The sequence below is a fragment of the Corvus hawaiiensis genome, chromosome 9, assembly GCF_020740725.1.
Source record: "Corvus hawaiiensis isolate bCorHaw1 chromosome 9, bCorHaw1.pri.cur, whole genome shotgun sequence".
In the NCBI taxonomy this organism is placed as follows: domain Eukaryota; kingdom Metazoa; phylum Chordata; class Aves; order Passeriformes; family Corvidae; genus Corvus; species Corvus hawaiiensis.
Window position 1 is genome coordinate 2,002,072 of NC_063221.1, and position 12,404 is coordinate 2,014,475.

At 40.8% G+C, this 12,404-nt stretch overlaps 1 protein-coding gene across 7 annotated transcripts in view; it reads right to left on the reverse strand.

Annotated features, from left to right (window-relative positions):
* RABGAP1L (RAB GTPase activating protein 1 like) overlaps positions 1–12,404 on the reverse strand; it is a 242,364-nt gene that overhangs the window by 96,596 nt on the left and 133,364 nt on the right. For 6 of the 7 annotated variants that reach the window (XM_048312811.1, XM_048312805.1, XM_048312808.1 and 3 more), the window contains 2 exons: positions 4,532–4,606; positions 1,030–1,155 (listed from right to left, as the gene is read on the reverse strand). In XM_048312811.1, coding sequence (XP_048168768.1) covers positions 1,030–1,155; positions 4,532–4,606 — 201 coding nt within the window. The remainder of the gene's footprint in view (positions 1–1,029; positions 1,156–4,531; positions 4,607–12,404) is intronic. The other variant, XM_048312810.1, reaches the window with a different exon arrangement.

A 12,404-nucleotide genomic window follows, 5' to 3' on the forward strand; every position in this document is an offset into this window, starting at 1 on the left:
CCAGATCACCTCGCAGAGCTTGAAAGCAACAGAGCACACAACTCCATCAGACCATTTCTCTAACTAGGAGCACATACAAGCAACACAAAATAAGCACTGAAAATCCTCCTGAACAGTGATGATATGGTCATTTAATAAAGTATCTTTGTTAAGAGTGTATTTGTTAATAAAATCTGGTTTGTTTGTTAACAAAACTCTTTGGGAACACATGTAAATACTGAGAAGACCATATGCTGAAGTATCACATTAACTAGCAAGCAATTCTACTCCACCGAGTATGAAATATGCACAACTTGACATCTGAAAAAATACCACTAAATTAACAACAGTCTGGTTTGTTTGGTTTCAGTACATCCCACACAGATACCTATGGTCATCTGTGAGAACTGACTTCAGCAACCAGCTTTTCCCTGTGCCAGCAGAAGGGCAGGCCTTAATGAACTGTCAGTAACTCCTTATTAGTCAGAACAACAATGTATAAAATTTGCAGCCGTTCAGCTCTGCCAAACTGCTCGATGAAATAATTCCACCTGAAAAAAGAGCAGAGGTTTGGAAGAGACAGTAAAACCTGCCCAATGATCCACACTTGATTGGTATTTCATAAGCATCAGGATGTCCTGATTCGCCTGACCTCTTAACATCAACATAATTCATGGAAAGTAGGACACTGATGGAGGTAGTCTGAAGGATACACTGGTCTCAACAGCACAGAGACATTCTCTCTAAACAACATCAGAAACAGAAAGACAGAGAGCAAGCAAACGGGGGGGGAATCAAATACCTGCTCTGCTTGGATACAAACATTAGCAGCAAGAGTGGTATATCAAAGACAAAAGAAACTAGAAACAAATCTGACTCAGGATGTTTGAATTCAGCTATTCAACTTCCCTGCTTTGCTTTACCCCACTTCTAAAAGGAGAGGGGTTTTATTATCCAATAGCTTTTGGAAGCAAAGCATTAATCTCTTCTTCATGCCAGTATTTCCATTTACGAAATAAATTGAAGGAGAAGTTGTTACTCTGGCCCCACCTGCATTAACTTCTCCAGCTGGAAAAATTTGCAATGGAGATCTTCAAAGTTATTTCTGTAGAGGTCCCTCAAGCCATAGTCATACATTATTTTCACAAATACACAGAATGCCTGCTCCTCTGGCATCTGTTTGGAAAAATACACAAAAATAAGGTTAATAATGGAGCTAGGGCTGGGCATGCCTTACACAGACACACACACTTAAACACCTTATGCACACTGCATTCGAACCAGGGATGTGTTAAAATTTTCAGCCAAGTACTATGAATGCTGAATTAACCAACTAAAATCTCAAGGGGACTATTCTCCTTGATGAGCACCTGGATTTGGCTCTGTAAGGCCTTCTTTGAAGAAAATGTGGGGTCATATCACAGGTTCATGTAGGTCTACATCCCAGCAGCACAACTGTCAGCAGCATTCTTTCTGTCAAATAGGTATGAGAACAACCAGTGCACAACCCTCAGGCATATAAAAGCAATTTAAAAACAAAAAAAAGAAGGAAAATAAAATAAAAAGGCAACAACTCATGACAGTGATGTGTACTGTGGTTAAATGGGAAAAATTCAGGAGAAATAAGGTACAACCAACCCCTAGCGAGAACAATGCTTATCCACTTTCATTCAAACCCCAGGGCATCAAACTCTGAAGTCAGGTTTCCCACAATCCCATCTATTCACATGCTGACTTTTTTGGAATCCCTACATCCATAATCTGTATTTCATTCTCACCAAAATGTCTCATCCATCAGTGGTTTGGAAGGTGGCACTCACATGAGCTGTTTGAGCCACTCTACGCTTGTATTTGTTGGCTTGAGCCCGCTGAATGCTGAATTGGCGGGAAGCCCCGTGTCACAAAACCTCCACATCATCTTCCCAACTTCCCCTTGCCTTCAGGTAGCACAAGAATGACAGGCACAAACAGAACCCAAATCAACCTTTCAATCCCATTAAAAACGTGCTTTCTTTTGGAAGCACCAGATTGTAACAAATGAAAACAATTACTGACAATCAAGAACACCTCTCCACCTTCAAGTGCATTCACTCATTTGGCCTACTGCCAACTCCTTATCACGTATCAGCGACAGATAAAAGCTCAGTATTTTCTTCAAGAGAATTTTAGGCTCTTCATATTTCCCTTCAGGGTTTCATCTTTTATGCTCAGCCCATAATTCGGCCCTGTCTCCAGGGCCACGGGCAGACAGCTTCGTTTTCATTTTCAGACATCAAAAAGGAAAGGAACTGGTTAGCACAAAGGGTTGCCAGGCTGGCTGATGGCTGTCAGTCTGGGCTTCATTTACCCAAGACAAATCCTTAGGAATTTCAAAGCTCTTAATCACAATTTCATCTGGATGGAATGCTCCCCACTGACAGCACAGAAAAGCTGCAAACAAAGTAAAGGGAAGAAATAATTTTATCCTGACCAAAAGGCTTGAATCTGCTCTGTAAGACAATGAATGCAAATTTCAGGGGTTTTGGTAAAAACCAATTATTTCTAATGAAACAGCAGGTGCTCATGCACAGGCACATCCACCCTACGTGCTCAGTCAGATGCTCGTGCATTGACAGCTGTCCCTGCCCCAAGACAGGGAGATGGAACAGAGGTCAGGACTGGGCCAAAGAGCTCCCCAAGTCCTTGCTCTCAGTGAATAGAGGCTCTCTGATATTACCAATCCCAAGGATTCAAAATCATACATCGAATTTTCATTTATTTTTTTTATTTAAGCAGAACACAAATTTTGGGCATTGCCATCCTGATTTTTAGTATTTAGATATTTGCCTTTTGCTGTCTTTTCTTTGAAATCACAAAAAGCCAGAAATTTGTAATTCTTTTAAGTGAAATTTTATGTGTTGTTTTTCCCCACAGACAAGGGCTCTGAAAAACAGACATGAAAAAAAAGTCAAATACTGGGAGACCTAGAGTACAATTATTAGAGTTGGCAACACTGCTCCTCTGTGATTAGAAGTTACCTGCATACCCTTGATGGGAATTTCATCAAAGAACCAAAACCACAAAAACAGAGGATGGAGGTTCAGGCTACCCAACCATCCCTGAAACCTATCCACATGGAAGAGAAAGCATAACCTGTCCCAGAAAAAAAGGAAAAGGAAAAGGTCTAGAAATCCATGCAAAGATAGAAAAGCACTCACAGCCTACAGATTGTTTGGAGAATTTGAGAAAAACAAGAGTGTGAGGACATCCTAGGAAGCTCCCAAATTACAGTTGTGCTCATTGAGACTGCTTCACTCCCCCTTTCTCTGAGCATTTCACTTTAATATCCTATGATGAAACCAAATGTTATAAAGGACATATTAAAATGAGTGTAACTTCCATTTAGTGTTCCCTGTGTACAGGGCAATTTCTTCCAGCTCCAGAAACAGCAGAAACAGAGTTGATTCTCTGTAGTAATGACAGCACAGAACAAAGGCAGAGGAGCTGAAGTAGTAGTCAAATGTTAAGAATGTGACACCCACCCTTTTCTAAACACCTCTGGTATTGAAAATGGCTTATTTTTCCAGTGAACTTCAAAATCCTGCTTTGGGTAAAAAATTAATTGTAAAATTACTGTTAGATAAGCTATCTTACAGAGTATGTTAGACTGCAATAATGGGACTAATACAGGTTTATTCTTTAAAGATCTAAAGCTTCTCTGCAACACTGTCATCTGTATCATGTTTCTCAAGATTTCAAGGAGTCACAGCTCTCACTAGGAATTACGACTTAAACTAATCTGAATTTGAGTTCCAAATACCTTAGGAAGAGTGTGTATTACATACACACCACCAGCAGCTGTCTCAAACCCACACTTCAAAAGGTATTTCAATCCTGATTGATAATTTACTAATTAAAACCTGAGAGAAAAAGCAGGCAAGAGCCTGAGTAAGAACTGTGGTTGAGCTTTGGGGTGGCTTATTCAGATAGACTTTATCTCAATAAATATGCTGCTTTTCCACTGAGACATCACACATAAAGCATCTTACACCTATAAAAATCGTGTATTTATTTATCTATCTGGACATATACCCAGATCAAAGCTGGTGCAGCTTCTGATTAGAGGCTAAAATATCAAGGTTAAAAATCAGCTTGCCCTCAGAAGATACTATAAAATGTCCCCAAGAGAAAAAGTCTCCCAAAAAATTAGTGAGACTACTTGCTTTGATGAGCTGCTCTGAGAATGTCTCCTGGAGTTAAATTCCCCATGAGCACACAGGGAGCTCACTTAGGTGACAACTAAATAAAAAGTAAATATTAATATGCAACAAACTGATTTCAGCTTTTGACACAGAAGTACTTGGGAATTTAATAGATTTCTCCCAGATAAAGAAAATCTACATTCATGAAGACAGAAGCCATTAATCTCTACGGCCAAAAAGCAACAAGAGGAAAACTAATACAGGCAAATAAATAACAGTAAATATCTGTCAAACAGCATGGCTGCAGCACTGCTGATTTTCCAGCTGCGTTGGTTTCAAATACCAAAGCTTTCATTTTGCAATTAACTCACATGAAGCAGAAGCACAGCTGCAAGGAAGGACTGTCCCTGGCAATAGCCAATGTCTTCATCGTAGACAGAATAGGCCTAGAAAAAAGAGAAGTCAAACTGTATTTAAAATGCATACAGGCATTACCAAAGTGTGCTCTCATCAATGGGCTATTCAGGATCCTTCCTTCCAGGATCTGAAGGGGCCTACAAGGAAGTCGAAGAGATACATTCCATCAGGAACTGGAGGGACAGGACACAGGGAATGGCTTCCCAGTGCCAGAGGGCAGGGCTGGATGGGATACTGGGATGAAATTCCTCCCTGGGAGGGTGGGCAGGCCCTGGCACAGGGTGCCCAGAGAAGCTGTGGCTGCCCCTGGATCCCTGGAAGTGTCCAAGGCAGGGCTGGACAGGCTTGGAGCCACCTGGGCTAGTGGAAGGTGTCCCTGCCCATGGCAGGGGGTGGGATGGGATGAACTTTAAGGTCCCTTCCAACCCAAGCCATTCCATGATTCTCTATGTAACACTACTCCGGCTAAGGGGGTAAAACTGTAACCACTCTCGTGCTTTCGGGGCTTTTCTAAAAGCACCCCCAGGTCACTCTCAACCCTCCACAGATGCTGTAGTTGTAAATTATTATTTTTATTTTTCAATCAGCATGGAAAAAGTTGGATGCAATTTCCCTTCACTTAAATCAAGGATAATTCTGCTCAGGTGAGTAATGATAGAACTTCACCAATGTAACATGAAAACCAGGGAAGTTTGTGCTGTGGGGAGAATGAATGTTTGTTTTTGGAAAAACAAGTTCTGACATTATGGAAGTAGAGGACTGAAGGTTAAAAAAACTGCTGAGAGCTACTCTAACCCGAAGATTTCATCAGAAACAGTTTTCCCATGCCCTTGTTATGCTGAAGAATGAACAAGACTCATTTTCCTATGGTATGACAGACATGCTTTTTCTTACTCCTAAAAAATCCCCAAACTAAAATAACTAGCCTTTCCTTCCCCTTTACTTTCCCGAGATGAGAAGACAGATACTGTTTTTAAAGAGATGTCAGAGGATGTTAAGAATTTGAGGAAACCTGAGGAAGTCTAAGCAGCAGGACTGACATCAGAGGAGAGACATCCTGAGATAAGTGAGGTACTAAGGTTACAGCCAGGGAGAACCAAAGCAAAGGGCAGAGCCAGGAGGACGAAGGAGCCACAAGGACCAGAAGATCCACTTTGCCCAGAACACCACACGTACTCACAGCTCAAAGTAACAAATAAATAAATAAACATGGGAATAAGCATGGTCAGGGGTCCCAGGGAGCCAAACCCACCCACACTGGGGCTGTTCCATGGTATTCCAAAGGTGGATATGCTGCCTCTCCAAAAGGTAATAACTGCAACTCAAAAAATGTGCCTCTTTTCCAGCCAACAGTGTGAACAACAATGCAAATTAATTCTGCAGAAATGCTGAAATGAAGAACAAACCACAGTGAAAGTCTTCAAATCACCTTACTTTTTCATTGTGATGGGGAGAATGTAGTATTAGTGAGGAATTCTGAAATAACTCTGGAAGACAGAATTTCTGTGAGTACAGCCTGAGTATTCCACTAAAGGTCACTGTTTCAGAACAATTCAGCCCTACATTTCCTCTGGGAAAAGCTGACCTGGGACTTGCAGCTCTTTGCCCTTTGTCCGTACTGCTCACCACTCTTTTGAAAGCTGTTAGATGGGATTAGTTAGGAGCTGGGTGAAAATAATCCCAGCCCATTGCTCAGTTTCAATGGACAAGAATTCACAGAAAGTCACAGAAATCACTGAAAACTGTTTAATGAAGCACTGCAATCTGCTTGCCAGTTTAGAACAGCTCTAGTCACAAAAATCAAATATAAAAGCTAACCTGAGAAGTGTACAATGGCAGATACAAAATTCAACTGGAAAAGAAAGGATGCTCTCTATAAAATAGTTAATTAGCTGCTAAGCACTGAATTAACAGAAGTTACTTTAAATGCTTAAATTAATATTTTCTATGACTAACTAGAAACATCCACTGGTTAATCACCATCATGAATCTCTTTGTTCCCCAGATCTATCAGTTTATAGATGCCTAATACCTTGTCTCTGAAGCTTTCCTAAATGCTGTATTACTCCTGGTTTTGATGAGCCAGCTCTGCTTAGAAACAGATGTGCAGAATTAAAAATGAGAAATCTGATCTAGGATTTCTTCACACTATATAAAAAACACTTCTAATTTACCTTAAAAAAAATCTACGCTGAAAAATGAACATCAAATTACCAGTGCCTGGGGGTTCTCTGTTGTGAGAAGCATTACAGTGAATAATTTGCTGAAAATAGCAATTAAAAAAAAAAAAAATTGAGAAACCAACACACTGGAGAAAACAAATGGCTTCCAAATTCATAGATTGAAAAGTACAGGAAGTTGTAAGAAATAAAACCACGCTTCTTTTGAGATTCTGAAAGAAGCTGAAGTCACAGCAAAAGAGGGAAAATGAGGAGGGTACCAAAAAAAGATCCTCACTTTGCAGTTAAACACAAATACATGAAGGAACAACAGCAAAGTTTCTCATAATCAACTTCCTAAACACATTTGAGCTCGTAATAAATCCGTTTCAAACACTTTCAGAGCAGGAAGGCAACATCTCTGCCTGGAAAATGTACGGTCAATGTAAGAAAATTGTATTTAAGCTCCAGCAGAAAATCCCCATGAACCTCCCCTGTGTTTGTTTTATTACAGAAGAATCACAGGGTTTGTCATCCTGCTGGAACCATTTCTAACAGGGGATGTGTTGAAGGACCTGTGTCCAACTGAGTATCAGAAGAGATAATAAAGGGAATAAAATTACTGAAAATTTATTAAGAACAGACGGTATTCACCCAAAAAGCTGGAGGGGGGAAGTAAACTGGTAAACCACTAACTGCCTGATTAGAAGAGAAGAGATGAAAAAATTGAAACTTTTCTAAGAAGGTTGATCCATAGAACTACAAATCAGCTAGTACTGGATAATTTGGTTTAAATAAAAATATGAAATTAATTAGTGGACACTGCCTATATAGCAGAAAAATGTCCAAGGGCCCCAGCAAAAGGATGGAATCATTAAAAAACCTTTGAAGCAACCAAAAACCATGAAAAAAAAATTAACTGCTTGATCCACTTGCTTTTTGAAATTAATTTCCACTAGGTCCTTCCCCAAAATCTGATCTTGACAAGCAGCTGTTATCAGATACCTGGACACAAACTTCAGTTCTGCATCAGAATTCGATCAAACAAAGAAAGATTCTGCTCTTAAGTCTAAACATGATGATCCTGACAACTAAAGGTTTAGGTTTTAATGAAGTCTCTAAAATCTACATGATTTCATTGCATCTACCCAATGCAAAGAGATTCTGGAAGCTTAATGCACATTACATTTCCAATTATACTGTTTTATTTTTAAGCAACCTATGGGATTTGATAGTGCTGAAATATGATGTAATTAACCAGAATAACCTCAAAAATAAGGCTGCTGCCTACAGATACCACCATAATATCATCTCATTAACTAAAGATCTAAGATTAACTATTTAAGATCTATGCTTCTAAGGAACTGGGGAGCATTAACTTTCTCTTTCCACATGAATTACAAAAACAAGGCAAAATCCCAAATCCCCTATTTCCACTGCAGTCATTGTAACCTTACAATTTGAAGAGGATGGGATTTTTGCCATGTCACAGTCTTTTAACTTACTATTCTCCTAAGCTCTTGAGGAACTTCCAATTACAATGCCCCAGTTCACTGAGATTTTAAATATTCTCTGTCTCATAAATGGGATTTAATGAAGGTTCTGACTTGAAGTCTATTTTCATTCATTTTCACTAAATGATGATCTCACAGAATTAAGACATCTCTGTAATAGTTATCTGTGTTCTGAAGAGAAGAATTACTACGCTGTTCTTAGTACATCATCACTGGGAAGTGAATTCTTTGGAAGCAGAGTCTTCTCAAAGCCATAATAGAGAACCACCAGCATGCTGGGAAAGTGAACCAAGAATCCAGGGCTGGGCAGAAATTCTTCTTCAAAATAATTAACAGAGGAGAATCTTCCCAGATCAGAGTCTTCTGTAGACAGAAAGATTCCAAGTATGTAGCATTTAAAAGACAAGGGAAAGGTGGCTGAATTTAAAACTGAGATTTGGGATTTCTGTAACTGCTGTCTGTGAGTCCCAGCAGACTAAAATGTGGAAGAGCAGAGGGTGTGCCCCCCTATGATCTCTGTGAAATGGCCAAGGGAAGCTACTCAGTGTTTAACACAGACAGAGCTCTGTGCTGAAGTCTGCTTTGGTAGATTTAAGCGACTTAGGCGGTGTCTGACACTCAGACTGTCTCAGGAAAACATCCATACTTTGACACAGACTTTTCACCCAAGAAGGTTTTCATTACATGCTCAGTTGCTAAATCATTTTAGTAATAGTACAAGTTAAAACTCCATACCTAAGTTTATTCTAAGACCAACAGTCTGAAAGCAGTAATATTCCTATGGGTGCAGCACTGAGTATGTATCACATTACACCAGGAACTTCTGCATTAACTGGAAACAGATGCACAGAGAAGGATCCTTATTAATATGTAAACAGAAGAAGACAAGATAATGTTAAAAATCCTTTGCATGAAACAAGACAACAGTATCTACTAGCACTGCTCTTCAACCCAGGAGCAAAGAAAATGAACAATTAAAAATAGATGAGGAATAATTCTTTAACTGATTGTGTTTACCCTAAAATTGGCAAATAGATTTCTGCAGGAACAAAAGAGATCTGCTCTTGGACAAATAATTACACCTGGACAAACACTGAAACTTCCCATTTGTAAATCTAAGGAGATACTAAGGATTGAAAAATGTGGAAGAATACATGCACAGTGAGAAGAGGTGACTATCTGAAAAGGCATGCTGCAATGGAATGGAAATGAAAATGCAAAAAAAAGTATGAAAATGAGACTTTCATCTTACAGGCCAGCACGGAGCAGCAGCTCTGCTGAAGCATAATCCATCATTCACAGCTTATCATGGGCATAGAAGCTACTGGTTACAGAAGAGCAACTCAAAGATATTTTCATATTTCAGTACACAGCAACAAAAGCTGAAACACCCCATAACGAGCCCACTCAGAGTTAGCATTGCTAGAAAGCAGTTTGTTATTCTCTCTGCCAACGCGGCTACCAAAAACCAGACATTGCAACAACAACTAAAACACAGTGTTTGGCCTCACAGCAAGCCAGCTCTCACACTGATCCTGCACCTCAAACCTCCAGCCAAGCGAGACTGGGATTGGGAAAAAATCCACCAATCTGATCCACCAAGGGGTAAGTATTTAGTAACAAAACAGGTCCTGATACAAATGATTCCTATCCTTCTGCAAGGCCTCAGCTTACTGAGAAACACTGACACCAACTCTGAATCTCGAGAAGTAACTCAAGCATTTTCTGAGAAACAGGAAAGCACTGTGTCTGTTTTCCCAGTCTGCCCAGTACCAACCAGTACGAGCGAACCTGACTGATTTCCCTGCACCGTGCTCCCTTCTCCCCATTAAAGTCACACTGGTGGTTTGTTGAACAGGAGTTACTTTAGTAAGAAAATTAGGGAAAACATGTATCGTGTTAAATTCTACGCTGCACGCACTCCAGAGAGTCGAGAGGATTAATTCTGCCAAGTGCTCTGATTCCCTGGAGCATGGAGCTGTGAGCACACACGGAGCAGGGAGGCAGGCACTGAGCACTGTTCAGTTATGCATTGTAACACTGAGGTGAGCTCTTTAAATAGAGCTAGAATTTGCAGAGGATTTAAACAGAAAGCATGCAAGAAGCAGCAGTTTTCCCAAAGATTCCCCAGAATTTGCTCTGTGAAAATCCAGCTTAAGTGGTGTCCTCAAGTGAAATCTCCAGTCTAGAATCTGGAACTCTTTTCATTCCTTATCACCACTGTCAGTCCTGAAGTTTATTTTTAGGTACTTTGTCACATAAATGTTCTGCAACAGAAAAAGTTTCCATCTTTCCTGATTTCCTGCTGTTCTGAAGAGGACATTAAGAGATGGAACAAAAACCGACAGACCTGTTAAAATGAGGCAGTGAGCTTTTAATGATTTTCCTTTTTATCTGACAGCTCAGATCATCTCTCATTTCAGTGGGGAATGAAGAAAATGCTCTTCAAGCTTTTTACCCTCCCACTTGAGGACAGACCTTTCCCAGCCATATTCAATAATCCCATTCTTCCAACTTCTTGGGTTCACATTAGAAGAAGGGCACCAGTACCCAGCACCTCTGGTAAGAGTTATTCTAGTAATAAAAAGCTGCCCCATTACTACTTTCAACACAGATTATTACTTTTTATTCCCAATGGAACGACAAGTTTATAAGCAAATTAATCAGTCTTGAACAGTATTTCTCAAAAACGCATGCACTGGAGAAAACAGTTTATCAATCATGAACTCAAGGTCCAGTCAGACCCAAACAGACATCTGTCACAGCCACAGTCATGTAAGAAGACTGTGTGAGGATGAAGGAAAAGTTACTGCCTGGGAATCTCCACAGCAGTTGTGTCAGATCTCAACACTGGCAGGTAGGAATAAACCCTTAAGTGTAATCAGTAAATTTATGAATAATTCCATGTTGGAGACTGGATATGGCTGTTCTACCAGAAAGCAAAGCTTCCCAAATCCTCCTTTGAACCAATGAGCACGTAAAAGAATGAGGGAGTCAGCAAGATTACCAGGATTTTGACGAACTCTTCAACAAGATCCCTACCCAAAGGCTTTTCAGGGAACTGAGCTGCTATAGAATGTCCCCTTATGCACTCAAATAATTGATTAAAGGAGAAAAAGCAAAAGGTAGGAATAAACAGTCAGTTCTCACCCAGAGAAGAAACGTGAGGTCACTCACAGAACCCTGCAGAAAGACGTGCTGCAAATATTCACAAACCTTAAAGAACACATAAAAATAGCACAGTAACAAAGAGTGCCGATGAGACAAAGCTGTTTGGAGCAGGGAATTAAAAATTGACTGCAAAGCTGCTATGCACAACATGTTCTATCAAGAGAAAGTGGCCAAGTGACAGAGGTCATTCTACTCCAGGTAAATACAAAATGCTTCACAGGAAGAGCAGCCCTCAACTTGATGGACACATGGAGAGGTCTCTGATCGAAGACCACAGAATCCCAGAATGGTTTTGGGTTGGAAAGGACCCTAAAGCTCATCCAATTCCACCCCCTGCTATGGGCAGGGACACCTTCCACTAGACCAGCTCGTTCCAAGCCTCATCAAACCTGGCCTTGAACACTTCCAGAGATGCAAGGATGGGGCAGCCACAGCTTCTCTGGGCACCCTGTGCCAGGCCTCACCACCCTCACAGGTGAAGAATTTTTTCCTAATATCCCATCTGCCCCTGCCCTCTGGCAGTGGGAAGCCCTTCCCCCTTGTCCTGTTATTCCAGGCCCTTTCCCAAAGTCCCTCTTCAGCTCTTTGGGAGCCCCTTTAGGCACAGGAAGGGGCTCTGAGGTCTCCCTGGAACCTTCTCTTCTTGCCTTTTTAAAAGTGGGGGTTATGTTTCCCCATTTTCATTCAGTGGGACCTTCACAGGATGCCCATGACCTCAAATACAATGGACAGCAGCTTAGCAACTTCATGTGCCAGTTCCCTCAGGACCCACAGATGCATCTCATCAGACCCCACGGCCTTTCAGGCGACTTGGATCATCTCAAACCTTGTCTCCTACACCAGGCAGGTCCCTGCCTTTGCCTCCTGTGACCTCAGCAGTGATGCTGGAGCACTTGCCAGTGAAAACAGAGGCAAAAAAGTCACCGAGTAGCTCAGCCTTCTCCATGTCCTGGGTTAGCAGGTTTGCCCTTTCCTTACAGAGA